Source organism: Nasonia vitripennis, chromosome 1 (genome assembly GCF_009193385.2).
Source record: "Nasonia vitripennis strain AsymCx chromosome 1, Nvit_psr_1.1, whole genome shotgun sequence".
In the NCBI taxonomy this organism is placed as follows: Eukaryota; Metazoa; Arthropoda; class Insecta; order Hymenoptera; family Pteromalidae; genus Nasonia; species Nasonia vitripennis.
Genome location: NC_045757.1, coordinates 22,530,476 through 22,550,343, shown reverse-complemented (window position 1 = coordinate 22,550,343; position 19,868 = coordinate 22,530,476). Strand labels below are relative to the sequence as shown.

Sequence of the window (19,868 nt, the reverse complement as noted above, 5' to 3'; positions counted from 1 at the left end):
GATGTCTAATAAAATTTCTTTTTATTATACATTTTGCATTAATACATTTTCACGCATATTCTAAATAAAATTCAATTAAAGGGTAAGGGATTTTTTAATCAACAATATTTGTATCCAGCATTAAGAAAAAAAAAGATTGACTAATCAAGGGTGCGTTTAGGAACTGTTTTCTCCATGGATTAAATTTGAAATAAAAAAAAATAAACAATAAACTGACTATGTAAAACAAAATTTTCAATAGTATCATTAGGATGCAGTTGACAAAAAGTTCTTACTTACATAATTTAGAAATGATATTAAATCTTTATTCACATTGTTGGCGACTTGGTCTATGTGGTACATCGAATAATGAAAACAAAGTAGAATATTTGTATATATGGTAGATGGTAAATAAGATTTAGCAAGTTCACTATTCTTCATCTTTATTATTACTGTGTAAATATGTAGGCACTGAACAAATAATGTTTCATAATTTGTTTACAAACATTTACACGTACTGATCTTCTTTTGTTCAATTCACTGAATACTCTCTGCGAAGCAGCCCAATCGCGCGTGGAATTACTTTACCAAAGCGCGATATCGCATCTACTTTTGTGACCTTCTCTCGACCCTTTTGAAAAAAGCTTTTTCAATGCATTTCATGAAAATTCCTTCTATCATTCTTCTAGAATGCTATACGCATTTTAATCCAATCTCTAATTGCGATCTTAATCATATATTTATCAATATATATATATATATATATATATATATTGTTCTATTATTCAAAAATTACCACCGAACTAACAATAATACGAATAATAATAATTATGATAATAATAACGTAATAATAGCAGTAGTAGTGGTACAGTAGTAATAATAATAAAATAATAATGATAACGTATATATCAGATAAATTATAAAAAGGTCTAATGTTTAAAAGTAAATAATTAATTGTGCATACATGTGTCGTGAGTACAAGGAAAAAATAAGGATAAACACTCTAACTTTGGCTAAACAATGACACTTCAAAGTTTGTCGAGTACCTTGTGTGTCAACACTTGCGATAATATAGACAAGTTTCGAACCATCAGACTAATTGAAAAGGAGAGAAAGATGGAAAGGGAGCTACGGAGAAAATGGTACAGAGTCTCGTAAAGTACTTGGGATGCTAGTAGTGAAAAGATGTATTGTGATTATCGCTCATCGGTGAAATCACATTTTCTATTTTACATAACGATCAACAATTCCAAATATTCACATGTCGTTTTCCTTTATAAACTGCCTTTAGAAACCTTCACTGCAAATAATTGTACATTAATTTTGACATTAGGAAATAGACTCGCAAGTGTTATGCATCAAATCCAAAATCTGGCACATGTACGCGAATAATTACTTTGATCTTGTTCTGTTTGCAAGATAATAGGAAACTCGACTGACTCTAACAAAATTATATTATCTGCATGGAAGAGCAGATTTATCACTACACACATTAAAATCTTCTTTATTTACACAATTTTTATAGTTTTCATAGTTATCCTCTTCTTTTATGGTTTAATATATAATGTAACTTTGCTTTATTTTACTTGCTTTTCTTGAACCTTGTTGTATTTTTACGATCATACGCCTTAAAATCATTATGATTTGTAAAGATAATAAAAGCAAGTAAAATTTGACTCTGATGCATTCAATGCTTCATAGTTGTTAAAAACTGCAAAAACTTTATGAAAACTGAGTAAAAAAATTAGATTTTCTTAACTTTGTTTCAAACAATAGTTTCAAATTAAAATTGTTACTTAAATTCTATTAAAGATACGTCGGTTGTTTTTGATTCTTGCATCTTTTTTGTGAATATTCCTTTCTAGGTTGCATGTACAGTTCAATAACGATGAGCATACCACATTAACATTTTCTTTATCTTTTACTATTAATAACTCTTGCTTATTTATTGCTTACACTGTTCATCCCTATCGTTATACTTTGTTGCAAATAGAAGTCAGTCGAGTCCCTTCTATCTTCAAGTCGTTGCAATACTATAAACTCTTTACAACTGAAAGGATGAATGACATTTGTTCTATATAAGTGATGGCTGCACTTTATTCACACGGCATTAAATGTAACTTTATACACTGACTCGATATATTATAATCCTGTGGGTGGGTGAACAAGATATAGTTAAAGATTGAGAAAGAGAGACGCTTGATCAGCGGTAAAACATTTTGCGGGCTGTTGGTTCTCTGCAAGTTCGGTCAAGTCAGTCATGGGCAAAGTAGAGCATTGCACTTTGTATGGAATTATGCAAAAACTTATTACTTCACAAAATAATGGCATGATGACAGTGGCTCAATGCATGAAGATATAAAATTGTCTTTTTAGGTTTGTACTTTAAGGAAAAGTGTATTGGTAAACATTTTTTTTATAAATAACAATAACGTTTTATTCTTTTCACATTTGATCAGAATAAACAATGCTTGGGTAATTTTTGACAACCATCCTCATACATTGAAAAAGATACTTTCATTGCGCATTTTCACATGTGATACAATTTTTCCATTCTGCATATTTGTTCTGAAGTATAACATATTTCGTTTGCCCATGACCGATTGTAACGCGTAACGCATTTTTATTTATTTATATAATTTATTTATTTGTCATCACCGATGATGCTTACACGGATGTGTTTCTCGATGGTGGTCCGTTCAGATTAGCTACATTATTATTATAAATATATATTATGTATGTATGTTATGTATATATATATATATATATATATATATAATAGGTCCATGCGTTTAACGCGTGTGTAATGCAATGTGTAACGAGAGTGAGAGCGTGTATACTATAGGAATGTACATAGTGTACGTAGTTTATACTTAGGTTGTGTATAAAACGATGATATACATAATTATTACTTGCTTATATCAAACGACACATAATTATGATATACATTATACATTATATATATATATATATATATATATATGTGTATATATGTATATATTAGTCTCATGGTGCGATAGCCGCATTCAAGTGGCGTATCGTTCGCCGATAGGCTAGTCTTGTCCTGTTTTCATACAATGGTTTTGTAATATACGCAAACACGCATTCGACGCTCTTTTTTCTATATTCATTTTTTCCATTTATATTTTATACTATTTCTGAACAGTATACAACAATGCGTGCGTTTTTTATGATACAAAGACGTCCTCGTGAGTGGCCATCTTTGGCGTTTTTACAGAGTGGATTGGATGTTTTAAATATGTTGACAATAAAAAAACATTCAATTTTTTAATTTTTCCAGAGAAAAAGTTTGTCGCATTGATGACAGATAGAAAATACATTTACAAAGCAATAAAACCAATGTTCGTTTAACTTAATAGATTAAAAAAAAACAAACCTTGATTTCTTTCATTACATCTATATTTTTTGAAAATACATCTTTACAAAAAAATACGGCATTTATTTAAAGCGAATAAAAACATTTTTTCAATAAAAATCCACCATCGGATCTTTTTACAAATAATTAAGGTGCATTCATTTACAATTTTTCCATGCTTTCGAATAAACTTATTATGTAACTAATCATTAAAAAATGAATGTATAAAAAGAAATTTGGTCTTCAACGTCCATACATTTATTTAATTTTAGCTTAACAAAAAAGTCAAAACTTTATTGTTCGAAACGAAAGGAAGTATAAATACAATATAAAACAGACTTATGAGGCTAAGCAAAGTACGACTATCGCTTTGAGCTATCCTTGTGGGTGAAAAGTTAAAAAATCTGACATGGGTGATATAATAGTAAAAAAATCGAAAAAAAAAAATAAAATGGCAAATGAAACGTTATGCGTGCGAAAAATAAGAATACGAGGTTGTTCGAAAAAATATAAAAAATATGGCCAATCATCGTGGACTGTCTGCATAATATAGATTATTAATATTAAATATTAATACTTCTAGTCGTATACCCTTGCTAGAGTAAGAGTGGTCTTGTGCATCTCGGGATTAAGTTTTCACTCCATCCGAGACGTGCATAGGCAATGCAGAGTGCTGCAGCGCAAATACTTTTTATTTTTACGTTTTTGCTTGCTCTCTTGATATGCGATATTACTATCCTAACAAAAACTTGTCCTTACGTTTCTCATTTGGTATGTCTTAGTCTTATTTTTATTTAAACGAAAGGCTTACTATTTACTTAATACAGGTTTTTCGATGAGACAAGATGGGTTTTATCGAATGTTTTAAATTATTCGTGACGATGAGCAGATCTACATTATACAGTGTTTCTTTAATTTTTTATTTGCCAGTGTCAAGTTAACGAATAACTTGTTGAGAAGTGAACAATCGTATAAAAAGTATAATCGTTACATCATTATAACTGAGAGCCCTTGTAAAGTAATCAAAAGATTTATTCAGGAATATAAGATGAAAGAAATAAAATTAATAAAGCATTACTTTAAAATAAATCAAGCCAATTAAAACAAATGATAAATACATCGTTCTTGTTTGTCGATAAAAGCATTATGCTTAGCATAAATAGGCAGTCACATAAAATATGAAATTTGATGTAACACAACATTTTTGTATTTTTTTTGTGCTACTTTTGATTTCTATACAATTAAACTGTTGTTTAGAGTGCTCATACGCAACATGTACAGAAAAATGCATTTTGTATCTACACTTTCTTTTCTTTTATGTACATTCTTATCACCACGCTACACTGTTATACACGTGTGTGTGTGTGTGTGTATTCGGTTGTGTACGGATTATTTTATTTCAAGTTATTCCTCATTAGACAACTTTAAGCTGTAACAAAAAATGCATAATACAAACTTTTATTCTCTTTCGAGACGGGACACACACATTTATATTAGTATATTAATATAATTCCTCAGATTACTTTACTAGTACCCTTTTTATGTATGTTCTGATGCAACTAAGTCTTGCATCATCAAAAATATCAATGGGAATACCTCTACTATATACTTGATTCTTAATTAGTTATACCTTCAGCGAACAGGAATACTCATTTCCAGTCAATGTATAGTAAAGTTTTACGATTCTAGAATACGGCTTATTTTTTCAGCTTATCATTTTCTTTAATTCAAACATTCTTATTTTTCTTTGCTTGTTTCACCGTATTTACGTGCGTGTCTTTCTTATTTTTTACTCTGTTTGCTTTGCCGTATACAAACTCAATTTGTGAGATAATGATTTCGAATGCTTCGTCATCTTCTTTTTTTTGCTTTTTTGTACACGTTATATAACAAAAATAAACTAAATCGCATCGCGCACTGGTATATCCGAATTATTAAGGCATTGCCGACGATCCAATTTTTTACCTCAATAAAATTTTCTCATTTATCCTTTGTTGCCGCGACAAGTGCTTTTTCGTTTTATTTAAACACGATTGCACAACATAAAAGCAGGCATACGTATTGGTTTATTTCATTCACTTCTTTCAGAGTTTAAAATAGTACTCAAACACTTTGTGACAAATAAGATTAATTTTAGGTCTCGCTATTGCACCAGTATTTACAATGGACGTTATTCTTCGCAGTGTCTCAAATAAAAACGTCTCTTTAACATTGATCCGACAATTCATCGTCTATCGGTCGTCTACTTAACCTTGATTCATAATCATACTTGTTTAAATAAAAGCCACTTAAAATTTCTATATAAAAAGCTCGCGCATGTATATTCCTAATAACGTTCTGTCTAAAATATCTAAGTGCAGTAATCCTACGCTGTTTATAAAAGAGAAAAATAGAATTGTACCGTCTAACGCGCTTATAGGCAATATAAGTCATCGATTTCCATTTATCTTCTTATTTCTTCCTTTCGTGTATAATTTTATTTGACGAACTGTTGATTGCAGTTTAGCTTTCAAACCCATATCTCTTTTATTTAATTATTTTGTTCGAGCGCGATTACTTGGGGAGAAAATATGTATTCGCCGTTCGAAAGTTAAACCGCGATCTTCAAGACACCCGAAGTCTTAATTTGATTCCATTCGCGTGGCGTCTTTTTTTAAATTAATTTTATTTTTCTTTTTCTTATTTTCTTAAGGCTTCCCAACGGTCTCATATCATCGTGTTTATATAAACCGTTTGGACAGAAACCCAACAAATGCGTTTCAGTATCTTACATCAATTACGCGGGAAACTCTATTTATCGCCATCTCTACACCCAAAACGTTACTCCGAAATTATTTTAAAAGCGTCAAAACCTCTGCTGTGTGTCAACAGTTGTCGAAACTTTATCATACCGCTTTGATGAATTCGTTAGTTATAAATTAGAGAAACTCGACTTCCATTAGATGCACTTTCTCGATAAAGTTGCACTTAGTCGGAAAACGGTGTGCGATAGACACGTGAAAGAGGCTCGCTCTGCTCGAGCGACAATCTCATACGAGAATCAGCTCCGTTGCACTAGTATCAAAAACAAATTAGAGCAATTTCGATTTAAGGTACAGTGTAATAGAGAGTATTTATTTCTCTATTTTTGACTCCATCCCTCGGTGATTATACAATTTAACTTATTTAAATTAATGCAGGTAGCAGAGCGTTTAACAAACGAGGAAATCAATGGCGGTATTATCAGTTTTGACGGAATACATGACACATTCATTTCGGCAGCGACGTCGCGTAAATTTGGCGGACTTGGGTTCAACGGCTCTGTATCGAATTATCAGCCTCCGTTGGCAATTTTAAGGCTCGTCTACAGTATCGAGTTGTATTGTCGCTCTACGCTCCACCCTAAAGTGTTGAGGCAGCTTCCCACGCTAGCACAACGTACAACAACGAAACCTTTCTCCCTCTCGAAGGAACTGTGAATGTTCAAAACTGCATCTTGCCACGCGCCACGCGCGACCTGCAAAAGGCCGCGTGCCCTACTTGAGATGGCAGTTGGCGAAGAACCTGGCAAAAACGTTGGAGTAGAAGGTGCGTGGGCAGAGGTCCGTGGTGCCATTGTTGTTGTTGTTGCTGCTGCTGTGGTTGTTGTTGAAATTGCTTCGGTGGTTGGGGTAGCGCGCGCCGACGGGGACACTGGTGATTCTGAGGCCGCTACCGCCGAAGTTTGGAGGTGCCAAGTACGGCCTGAACAGTTAGGGCTTGCTGATGTCATTGTTGATCGACAGCGTGTCGGCGAGCTTCTGCTGGTGCTGCTGCTGGTGGTGCTGGAGCTGCTGCTGCTGAAGCTGCTGCTGCACCGTCGTCTGCGCCGTCACCATCTGCTGCTGGGGCTGTGACTGCTGGCTCTGCTGCCCTGGGAATGGAAAATGGAGACTTTTAGTCGGAGCAATCCGTTCGCGCACGAGTTAATAGTTAGTATTCAGCATTCGGCATACCCAACAAGCTTGGGTGGATCTGCGGCTGGCCGAGCTCGCTGACGGCGCCGCCGCTCATGAGCTTGGCGTTGTTGTTCTCGGTGGCGGTGAGCTTGGTGTATTCGACGCGCTTGCGCTGCATGCCCTCGGTCTTGACGATCGTTATGTCCGGGTTGTTGTCGAGAACGCTGCTCGCGGCTTTGGGCACGACGCCGAGGGCAGGGAGCTCGCAGTAGCTGCCGCCCTCGCGCTTTATCGTCGCGGAGGTGGCCGGCGCGGCGGCCGTCACGACCGCGCCGCCGGTCACGTTCGCGTTGATCTTCTGCAGGATGTCGTTCATGCTCTCGTTGTTGTCGATCTCGCTGTTGCCCGTGACGTCCATGGGCACGACGGCGCCCGCCGCCGCCACGCTCAGGTCACCCGCCAGCGAGATGCGATCCGGACCCTGGAGCGTCGACAGGTACGTGGCGAGCGTGTGAACGGTCACGTTCAGGAACTCGGCCGCGCGGAACAGCGTGATCTCTTTCCGCCGCAGCTTTGCCAAGATCTCCGCCGGGCCGGGCTCCGACCAGAAGTCTCGAACTCTGCTCGTGCGCAAATTGCTACAGTCAGTTTGTTTCCGTTCCGTCTCAAAATGCTCGTGGAGCACCGATGCGAATAATCCCAAATAATCCCCCCGCGATCGATGCGCAGACTCACCTGTAGGGGTGTTTAAGGCATCCGTAGCTGTCGCGGTATCGGCCGTACAGGGTGCCGTAAGAAACGCCGAGGATCTCGGCTGCAGTCTTCATCTCCAGCTCCTTACTCTTGATAGCGTCCATGACGCGCCTCGTGAACGGCTCCTCCCAGAACTCCTGCCGCCTCCCCGTCGTCAGATAGTCGTTCATTTTTATAACGTCGCGGAACTGTTCCGGTACCTGCGGGTTCATGGCATTCGAGTTCGTCGCTGTGTTCGCTGAAAGTCGTTGCGCTGATTATATTAATCGTAAAAACAAATCAAACGAATTAATGCACGTCGACTGGTTCGATGGTACCTAATAAACATATGCCTGCTACGTCAAACAACTACTTGCTTCCAATGCGCTTCGTAAGTAAGACGCTTCGATTCGATCTATTTTCAAGTATGCAAATAATCCATCGACTTCGCACGCCCAACGAGTTTTACTCGGCATTCGAAGAAAGTAGTTTTCGTGAAAACAGGTCAAGATTTATCAAGCAATAATATGTGAGCGTAATTCTAATCGTCGAGTTCGATCTTACCTTTTTTCTCCTGGTCCGACATACTGTCGTCTTTCGGCATGTAAGACAGCTGTAAAAAATATCATTCGGTTATAGATAATCTTCACGTTAGATTTCAATTCACGCAAATGCGATAGCGAGCTTTCAAAACTTACGATTGGCATCGGAGCTTCGTTGCTCTCGGGAACCATCATGTCGTCGTCCCAGCTCTGGTCGCCTTCGCTCATCTCCTCTTGCTATTTTTACGAGAGAGAGAGAGAAAGGAAAAAACAAGTCAATATTTTTCATTCGAATTCGGCATAACGCTTATGAATAATGAGTGATTATGATACATCAGCAAAGTGTCACACTGCAATCCCGACTTGATTAGATACTCGTGCGACCGTTCCACACAGCAAAATCACCATTTGATATCTGACAAAGTATTGTCACTCGCGTCCCGCGTCAAGCTTCAAGTATTAACCAAAATTGTGCGCTATGATTCATTTAATAGTTCATACGGGCCATGCAATATTCAACGCCCGATAAAGTTACGACGTATCGAAAATCATGTCAAAATTAACTCTATTAAAGCCAATTTCACAGATCACGCTTTAGCTGAAAGTTGCATATCAAGTTTCATTGATGACTTTTACAGTTGACATCATCTCTCGTGAAAATTTGATATGGCACATTGATGATACATAGCAGCTTATGCAAAAGAGTTGATTTTAGTAGTTAGTAATTTTTCACAGGTGCAAGGAAGCCTCATATACTGCTTCGTGCTTTTTCCTATCTGATATAATTCAAGTTTTTGAGCTCTTTCAGTACGTGCGAGGCCTTATAAAATATAATGAACAGCTCTTGCAAGTACTATCTTAATATACTGGTCGCTTTTTCGTCATAATTCCGTGAAGTAAAATCGACGCAATTCAAAAAGCTGAAGCTCGATAGAGCGATATTTTACAATAGATGTATACTTCAATTAAAAGAAAAAAAAATACATTTGCATGCGAAGCTACAGTGCGTGTAAAAACAGATTTTAATGTGCAATACATAACGGATAGTATCTACATTGGCACAGAAATCGGTATCCTACAAAAGTGAAGCAACATGCATATTATATATTATAGAGGACAAACTGTTTGTTCAGAACCGAGTGGTTGCAAGCAGAACCTCTGTTGCAGTTTATAAAATTTATTAACCAAGAAAAAGTGTACATATATCGCGATCATCGCTCAGCTATCGACTCTGAGAATTTTCCAAATACGGCAGCAGTATAAATGAAACGAAATCACTTATTCAAAAAGTTTGAGCAGCTCCTGGAGCGTACGAGGAAAATACGCGCCGAAAGTCGAAAAGATCGGGGGCAAAAAATGTGAATCGCGACAGGAAATTTCTAATTGCATCATCTGTACGCGCAGCACCTTATGCTAGCTACAACTGGCTTGCATCAGCTGTATGCGTATAATAATCCGCGGCCGTAAGTACTGCGAGCGAGAGAGTGAAAGTACTGGAGCATGTGTTCCTCGTATCTTCGATCGAAATGAACGGGTTGGCAGAAAGACGTCAGAGAGAGAGAGAGAGAGAGAGAGAGAGAGAGAGAGAGAGAGAGAGAGAGAGAGAGAGAGAGAGAGAGAGAGGGAGAGAGGGAGAGAGGGAGAGAGGCGATGCAGCGGGGAGTGCGTGGCACAGACACCAAATCTATCTAACCTTGCTAACAGATAACGTGCAGTCAGTGCCTACATTGCCGGTGATGCAGGTGATCTTGGGCGTGAAGACGTCATGAGCCGAGGGCGGGTCGTCGAGGGGCGGTCTGCCGCGGCGCCTCTGCTTCGGCGGCGGTGGCTCGTCCGGTTCGCCGCCCTCGCGCAGCACCGTCTCGACGCCGGGAGGCCCTGAGCCCGGGCTGTGGCCGCTGTTGCTCAGGTCGTTCTGCGTCGAGTCGCTGCGCCAGCTGACCTCTGCCAGGCCCTTTATGTGCAGGTCCTCCGCCGTCTTCAGCAGGGAAGAAAGCCTTGTCTGCGAAACAAACACAACAATTTAATCAAAATTCAATTAAAGCCTGATTGCGCTGCGGTTTCCGATTTGTTTCTTCGTCGTGGGAAAAAGTGCGCGCCGCGTTCTCTCTTTTTATACGCGAAAGAACATAGCCGCGGACTTTCTAATCGAAAGCTACTACTCCGGGCTCAAAGAAGCAGCCTTTAATCAATCTTTCGCTCGACTTGCATATTTTCTTCGTTTCGCATACATAGCTGGATTTAATCCATCGCTCGTCCGTCGTCTGGAAATTAACGCCGATGCGCGCGCGTTTGTTCGAGCGAAACAAGAGATTCGGATTCATATTTATTACATTTACGCGCGATATAAATTTTAATGCGGATTAATTTTTCAAAGTATTATTTAATAATCCTTGGGCTTAATTTATCGTTGCCGACGCTGCAGAGCCCGCGCGAGTTCGATGTGAAAAATTGCGCGTATTATAAATTGAATTATAAATCATTTCCATTTGCTGCATTATATTTAAATCTGCTTTACGCGCGCGCGTGGGCACGTGGGCATTGCGCTTTTTCCCGAAATGTATAAAATAGATTGAATCCATACCAGCCAAATTAAGATGCAGAGCGCTTTTAATGGCGTTTGAAATAATGTGTCGCGCATCGAAAATGGAATTCGCCTGATTTGCATCATCGGTCTGCTTAAAATAAATTCATCGCGCGCGGCTGGAGCTTTTACGCTTCTTAGAGCCTAAAATCGTGCCGATTTCATGACAAGCGGAATACGTTTGTTTTGGCAGTGCTGACGCAGCCGCAAATGTGGTTTAAACTTTTAATAGCGCTCGTTATTATAATTAACGAGATAACATGTTTCAAAACTCTTTTAATTATATTTTTGCAAAGCTCGGGAATGGAAAAGTCCGGATTATAGATGTCGAGCTTATTTGCCAAAAAGCTGCAAAAACATCAGAATCCGCAATTTAATTACGAAAGTATGTTGGGTCCATGTCGTTTTTAAATTTTCTTGCGCGCAGCGCACGTACCGCAATTCATTAGGCTGCAATCCGAAACAATAAAGCGAAAAAGCACAAAGGCATAACACGAATGATTCCGCGCGTTATGGTTCGTATTTTACCGAGAAACGCAGATACACGCGGAATGAATCAATCGTCGGGTAACTTCGAAAAGCTTCGAATATACGATTTCTCTCAAAAAGGACTGACACATCAAGCGATACGACGATAAAACTTATGAGCTACAGTTATATTCCCGCGAAAGGATTTCATCATTATGATTATACGCGAGCTTTTTTCGCGTCGCCGGAAAAAAAGAACGAATCCCGCGCAGCTAGGGAGAGCCCGAGGAACAAAAGGAAGGCGCCGATGGACGCGTTCGTAAAAGAGTATGAGGTGCCACAATGAATCCAATTATTACTTGCTAATTTTCAGAGAGCGATAATGTCGAGCGCAGCCGCGCACTCTGCTGAATGTCAAATAACGCGGCGGTCCGTGCAGGAGAAAAGAAGGGGCGAGCCAGCCGGAACTTTCTATTGTAAAAAGCGAAGCCTGCGAAACGCGCCGTTGTCGGAGAGCGAGAGTTTGGAGAGCGAGCTGAGTATTATTGGATAAAGTTTTTCTCCTACTGTATCTGCAAGGATTAGAGCTAATCATCGCTCCGGCAATCGCACGGCTAGATTTCTCAACAAGATACACTGTGATCGGATTTATGTTGTAAAAAAAAAAGAAAGGTCTCGATCCTCGAGGTAAAAATACACTCAGGCTGCCAGGCTGAAAGGCGACGAGAATATCTCTCGAATTTCCGCACTTGATTCTTCGGATAAAGGTCGATCTAATATAGTTTAGCGCAATTATAAATTTAGGAAGATCCAATCGACCTATCAAAGGAGGCCAGCGATGCAAGTTTCGGATTCAGGCAACGGTTGTGTGTGTGTGTGTGTGTGTGTGTGTGTGTGTCTATATATATATATATATATATATATATATATATATATTCGAGGTATAATAATAGCGCGATTGAACCAATACTCGCTTGTCAGCACTTATTCCTCTGGAAATTGATGTCACTTTCAAGCGATTCCGCTGTAATTGATTTTCTTTTCTAGCGCGGAGTAGAATAACCTAATTCCTCACTTAAAGCAATTAGGAGCTATTATTTTGGTATACAATCAGTGCGATAACTGAACGTGCGCACAGGCGAAATTCGCCGGCAGCCAAACACAGCGGTGGCGCTAATTGATCGAGCTTTTTACAGCTAAAATTGGGAATCTCTATAATAATTTACAGCAGGAGCCGTGATATTTGCATGAGAAGGACGTTTGCGTTGAACAATATAAAGCCAGCTCGACGCGACAACGCAGTCACGAGAGAGAGAGAGAGAGAGAGAGAGAGAGAGAGAGAGAGAGGGCGAGAGAGAGAGAGAGAGAGAGAGAGAGAGAGAGAGAGAGAGAGAGAGAGAGAGAGAGAGAGAGAGAGTATATTATAAATAAGCCGACCGGGCGGAACGAAAATTCAGACTAGAGCTACCGGCGATGTGAAAAAAGGAGAAAAATTCGACGACTGATCGAGCGCGAAATGACTTTTACGCCATAATCGCAGGCGCGAGAGCGATTGCGAAAAAAGAAACGAAATCGCGCAAACGCTCGCCGACGCCGCTGTAAAAAGCCGGGGACAAACTGTCCACGTGCGCGCGCGTTGCATAAAATATAGCGCAGAATTTCTCAGAGACATTCCCGGCCGGCGGTCGACATGTCCATACCGCGCGAACACACACACAGCCAGTTAGCCGCTCTCGCAATGGTGTCCCGTGCTAAATCGAAAAAGTGCACGGGTATATGCTTAACGACAGTGCTATAGTGCCATAACACTCACGTGTGCGGCAGCGGCAAGAATATCTGAAATTGCGACTTGCGATCTTTACCCGCCGTGTCTAGGCTACTGCGAATCCTCGCGCGCGCGCGCACGTGTGCGTAGGATCGATCGAATTTTCACCGCTTGTTCGGAGAATTGAAATCCCTGTTGCGAATTCGAGTTTCAGTCACTTTATCGTGCGCTTTGTTTTTTTGTCTTCTCCCGCGCTTTGGATTGTCAGATTTTTTTTTGTTTTTTGTTTTATATTCGCTCAAAAAATATCAACAGAAACAGATATTTCGCCCCTGCATATGCGCGAGGGGTTTTCAGACTGTTCGGAGTCGCTCGAGCGAATAAAAAAACTATTCCCAGTGTATATAGTCTTATTGGTTCGCGATTTGCGAAGTACTTATTCGCACTTGAAATAAAACGCGGCTACGTTCAGTGCAGAGTGTTGGCAGAGCTTTTTACGACCAGCATTGTCAGTCGATTTCACATCGGCCTCTCTAATATTAGTCTAAAAATAACTTTTCAAAAAGTACAGAAATTTCGCTGAACGCTTGGAAATTATAGTAATTCTAGCCTCGTATAACAGTGGAACAAAGGAAAGTTTTTAGCCTACGCGCAAAAGCAAACTAATTCTATTCCGTGATTATGCTGTCGTAAAAAAAGCTATGTGTATATATACTTTTTACTTTGTTGAGAAAGCCGTTTTCAAAACGATAGCAATCAAAAGCGATTCCAGTAATGCGAGCAATTTTGAAAAGGAGGAGGAACATAAATGCTTTCAGTTCGAACGCGCCCGCGCGGTGCATTTCGAATGCATTATATTTGTCGAATAAGCGCGCGCACATCAGTGTATCTGCGTTATCAAAATTTAATCTCTTAATTGAATTAGTACAAATGTGCTGCATACATTATTTCGATGCTATATTTATGACTGTAATTTCGCGGACATTTATATGGCCATATCCCGAAAATTAATTTCCTACTTGTTATAACATCAAATTATAAACAAACATTCGGCCGAATGCCGTTTGATTTAAGCGCACATAATGCGTCAGTATTATAATGATTAAATAATGCGCACCGTCCTGCGTAGCCCGATTCATTATTGAAAATTGTAAATAATGCAAATTGCGCGGGCATACATTAGATGGCTGATGGCGATGATTCGTTGCACAATGGAGTGGGTCGGATCTAGTAATCTCGCTATGACTCCGCATGCGCGTTCAAACGGCAGAAATTGTTAATGCATAATAAACATTTTACCGTACACTATTGTAGCATCGGTCAAAAGAGTTCGCACGCGCGGGCAGAGGAGGATCGCGATAGGCGGAAATTATTTGCTCGGCAACGGGTTGCCTCGAGCGTTAAAAACTCCCGGCGCGCTTCCTGTCAAACGCCGGTGCGAAAAAGGGGTAAAAGCAAGGCGCAATAAAACAGCAAAAAATCCAACTTACATGCTCGATGTTGATCTCTCCCTTGTACATGAACTCGACGAGTACCTTGATGTCGGAAAATTTGACGTCACGCATGATGACGATTGGATCTTTTTCCTCGTACTGCGACAAGATACTATCGAAGTACGTACTGCACGAACACAGGACGACCTGCGCAAAAAAAAAACAAGAGGGGATATAAAAGTTTATCACTCGAATGTGACACAAGATCGATGCAAACCGAGCCGCGACTGCACCGCGCTGTATTTCTCTTTCTCTCTTTTCCTATATTTTATTTTTCAAATTTATTTCGAAATCAATGCTTTGTTTCACTCGTATTTTCCTTTTTATATTTCGCCGCTTTAATTTTCATCGTTTAGGATTAATGCGGCGGCCCAGCCAGACAAGTATATTCGTTCGAGCAGCGATTGACGACGAATTTGGCGTTTCAAGCATCAGTGAATCGCGAATCGAAATTGAAAACTTTTGCGCATTATAAATGTTTTAAAACGAAAATCGTATTTGAGTAATGCCCCGCGGGGTATATAGGATCGCTGCTTTTTGGAAAATGCGATTCGCGATTAAAGAGCTTTGCCGAGTACTGAATTTATAACGGTTTTTACATATCATATCCAACGGATCTGGAATAAAATTTAACGATATTGTTACAATGACGTTCGCATTGATGGATAAATTTAAGTTGTTCAGTTTTGACCATTGATTTTTTAAAACAACACTGCGCTTAAACCTTAAAAACACGATAGATATAAGGGATTCTGATATACTTTTCCGCGCGATTGGTTTGCTGAAACGTAATCTCCTCACTGAGAGACTTTCGGTGTAGCTGCTACTCCTTAAAGTGTAGTAGTGCCTCAAAACGCGGTAGTAGGTGCTACTCTTGCAATCGGAGTAGCAGCTACTCCGATCGGCGCAGCCCGTGCGCCGAGTCGGTATTCCAGCAGCGCCACCCCGTCGGTACAACAGCTGTCTGAAGAATCGGAACAACCGTTACTCTCTACTCCGCGCCAATTTGCCTGACGCTGCTGGCTTTCCGAGCACGTTCACAATTGGATTTTGTACTGTGTTTTTGTATTGTTGTTGCGCTGTTTAATGCATATTACTGCATACAACTGCGATAACATACCAAGCATGTCACCTGTCGTTGCCTTGAAAAAGAATCAGAATCACTGCATTATTCCACGGTACATATTGTAATTATAGAAACCGTTTCTTGTACATAATAAATATTTCATTGCAGTAAAAAATATTGACTTAATAACTTTTCATTTAGTTGTTAAACATTTACCGTTGTCAATTATTTGTAATATTAACATAAATTATAATCATCTAATATAAAAAAAATATTTTTCATTAATATATAATGAATGAATTTGCATGAATATGTATTATTTGTCTCTGTAAATCGAAGTTGACGTGTTTCTTTATATGTCTGTTTCATTCATTGAAAAAATAAATTACTTTTGTCCCACTGATTTTACTTTTGTCCCGCTGATTTTACTTTTGCCCCGCAAATAGGTTTACAACAAAAATATGCTACTTTTCCCTCGGTTTTCAGGCACAAAAAGTGGCCATTTTGATCGGGTGTGAAATAAAAGAATTTTCAAAATTGCAATATTTTTTTAAAGAATAAAATAATATAAATTCTTATAAAGAGTAATTATAAATTTATCATTTGTTTCTTACAGCAATTAAATAATAAACATGCGCCGCGCTTCAGCGACTAACGCGCGCTAAAGCGTGAGATGTAGAGCGCCGAATTCACTCCGACAATCGGAGTAGCCACTACTCCGATCCGTCGGAGTAGAGAGAGCGCGTGCAATATGAGTAGGATTAGTTCATTTTCGGGACACGGGCTGCGCCAAACGTACGGCGCTTCCGTCGCCGCTGTTGCAGCGAATCAGCTGCACCGAAAGTCTCTCAGTGCTGTGTTTGTTCGTGCTGCATGAAAGCTCGAGACCCCAGAGAGAAAATTTCTGCGAGAAAAGCCGCCTTAAACGCCTTCGTGTTCGGAATATATTTTTTTTGCAAAATATCGAGCGCCATGCAAATTTATACGTTCGAAATTTCCTTTTTCTCGCCGCGGTCTTTGAGATAACTTTCAAACTTTCCCTTCGCCGCGGCATCTCGCGAATACGTCTACAGCGCATTTGCATTTTCTTATTCAAATTCTCGATATTTCAATATTACATAAAACTGCGCAGTCGCATATCAATATTCGATAAAGCGCGCAGTTCGCGAAATAAATAATATCGATTTTGAGCAGGATACAAGCTCTCTTCATTAAAATTCAGGCGGGAAAAACAATTGGCCTGCATCTCGGAAAGCTTTTAATGAAAGCTGTAAAATTGATATCGGACTCGAAAGAAAGCATTACGCTTTTTTAGACCTGCAGCAGCGAGATCGATTATTTTTCCGATATGCTACCTGGAATTCCGAAAATAATCCTGCACCCCTACATGTGCAAATCCAGAAAAAAACGGATACTTCAGGGGGCTGAGTGAACAAAATTGAAATTCAAGGATACACCTACCAGACCAACTTTTTGGGTTCTTTTTCGGGCACTTTAAATTCGCTTATGGGAATTTAACATGGGGAAAATTAACGAAAATTAGCCATTGCTCAACTGTAGATACTCAATGTCCGGAGGCGCAAGTCAAAAATGTGTGTTAATATAATTAAAGTATTCGAAGAAAGCTTTAATTTGAGGGCTGGTGGGTTAAAATTGAGCGCTTGGATGAAAAGTTGTAAGGATTTTAAAAATGTGAATGATCGCTGATTTTCGTAAAAAATAAAAATTTTCATGATTTTTCGCTATTTTCAAGCCTGGACAACTTTTTACCCAGGCAACCATTTTTAACTCACCGGCCCTCAAATTAAATCTCTCTTCCGATACTTTAATCGTATTCAGACGCATTTTTGGGGAAAAGTTGAACCGTGGCTAGTTTTCGTTTATTTTCCCCATGTTAAATTCCCATAAGAGAATTTAAAGTGCCCGGCAAAAATAGGTTTTTCTGAATCACGGGAACCCAAGGTTTTTCGTGTTCTGAATGGCCTAAAAGGAACCCAAAAAAGTTGGTCTACTAGGTGCGCCCTCGAATTTCAATTTTGTTCACTCAGACCCCCTGAAGTGTCCGGTTTTCTGTGGATTTGCACATATATGGTTTTTCGTTTTAATAAGACACCGGTGCATGCTCCGCTGATTAGCGAAATACGCTCGGTTAAAACTTAATTGAAAATCGCAGGCCAATAAAAGGAGCGCGTTCGTAGAAGTGCTTTCAATCATCGAAAAAACAAACTGCGCGATAAATTTCTTGATAGAAGCTCGAGCGTCGAACAAACGCATCATCAAAGTTACGGAAAATCCGCAGCAGTGGCGAAGGGAAAAAATAAAACAGCGGCAGCAAGGAATACAAAAGCCATAAACGAACAATTTTACCTCATTCTCCGCGCGATTCACTCGATAAAAGCTCGGTCGGCTGCAGCTACCCCCGACGCCGCCGCCGCCGCCGCCGCGCCCCGAGCAAATATATACCCAGCAATTTCCAAAAGCAATAAAACAAAGCTCGCGTCGTAAAGCGGCCATCCTCCTAAAGCCCGCATGAGCTAAAACCAAGAACGAGGATGACTGCGCAGCTCGCGCCGAGGAGCGCCATTATCGTAAAGGATGACGAAGCTGCGGCGCGAGGGTGCCTCCTATCGAGTAATAATTCGCATCGACCGGTATCGATCGCCCGCGGCCGCCCAATCAATCAATCGATCAATTTTCCTCGGATCCGGCCGATGCGCATACGCTGGAGACTCTCGTACGCGTGTGTCTCCGCTCGCTCTCCACGCGCGCCCATAATGTGTCTCGCGAACACAGGATATTTCAATTTCCTCCGCCATCGCGCTATGCTAGAAGTATAATAACGAGCGGCCGTGGGCGCGCTGGACAGGGAGCGCAAACTCTCGTGTTGACATCTCAAAAACGGCTTTCGATTTCGGAACTGTCGTTTCCTCGCACCGCGCGTGCGGAAAACACAAAGCGGCGCGCGCTTACTACTCACACAATCGCGAGCGGCAGCCCCGCCCGAGCGAAAGACTTATATTCGCGAAGGAAAGAGTGTATAAGGAGGCGGAGGGAGAGAGAATATGCCGAGGCCAGTCAATAGCCTGAATATTTAATGCCAGGACTTTGGTATTGATTTTCTCGATTTTTATGTCTCCGCAAATAAGATCGTAAAGGCCGCCTTCGGCGCGCCGTTTCTTTTTTTCCCACCCCGAGCACCGCCGCCACCGCCGCCACCCACCCCCTCAACTTTCAACCCGACCGCCACCTCCAAGCTGCTCATAGGTACGTATATACACTCTTTCTCACTCGACCGAGCGCCCTCCCGCTCGCTCCGTGAGGCAATATAACGCTTTATTATGGCCCGGCGCTTTTTACGGGGGGAAATACGGCGATATAAAAAAATAAATTATACTCGCGAAACTAGCGAGAGGGAGAGGGAGGGAGAGCCAGCCAGCGCACTTTTCATATCGGCTTCATTACGAGCTTTTTCCTTTCCTCTACTCCCGCGCGCTCTTTCTCTTTTTCTCGGTCGCCTCTCCTTTAATGTCGGCGGACATTAAACATTTTATTATGCCGAACAAAGATCTTCATTCCGCTTCGGCGAAGGCTGCGGGGGAGGAAACGTGACGGGCCGAAGACGCCGCACATCGACAGTTAATGAATTCGGCGCTCCGAGCTTCGCTTTTAATTAAAGGGATTGTGTCGTCGCGATTGTCCATTGTTTATGCGTCCGAACGTATATAATGCGCGGAGGAGCGAGGGCGATGCTGCGGCCCATTCCGCAGAGTTATGGGCTCCCGCCGTCTCTCCCTCCCCTCTCTATATGCCCGCTTTTATGTATACACCTCTCGCCGCACCGACTACTGACTAGACACCGGCGCGCGATGATGAAACTCTTCGCTGACTATGTTGATTGACGCTTTTTGCCGTCGACTATTTTTTGGAGAAAAGGTCGGGCGGTCGG

The 19,868-nt window shown here is 40.6% G+C and overlaps 1 protein-coding gene across 25 annotated transcripts in view; it reads right to left on the bottom strand.

Annotated features, from left to right (window-relative positions):
- Window positions 1-405: 405 nt before the first annotated feature.
- The window catches only part of LOC100116237 (longitudinals lacking protein, isoforms N/O/W/X/Y), a 175,681-nt gene continuing 156,218 nt past the window's right edge, over window positions 406-19,868 (bottom strand). For 16 of the 25 annotated variants that reach the window (XM_008204142.4, XM_031928493.2, XM_031928478.2 and 13 more), the window contains 7 exons: window positions 14,854-15,003; window positions 10,240-10,548; window positions 8,703-8,783; window positions 8,569-8,617; window positions 8,008-8,278; window positions 7,330-7,910; window positions 406-7,247 (listed from right to left, as the gene is read on the bottom strand). In XM_008204142.4, coding sequence (XP_008202364.1) covers window positions 7,087-7,247; window positions 7,330-7,910; window positions 8,008-8,278; window positions 8,569-8,617; window positions 8,703-8,783; window positions 10,240-10,548; window positions 14,854-15,003 — 1,602 coding nt within the window. In that variant the 3' untranslated portion in view covers window positions 406-7,086. The remainder of the gene's footprint in view (window positions 7,248-7,329; window positions 7,911-8,007; window positions 8,279-8,568; window positions 8,618-8,702; window positions 8,784-10,239; window positions 10,549-14,853; window positions 15,004-19,868) is intronic. The other 9 variants (XM_032602209.1, XM_032602206.1, XM_032602204.1 and 6 more) reach the window with 8 other exon arrangements.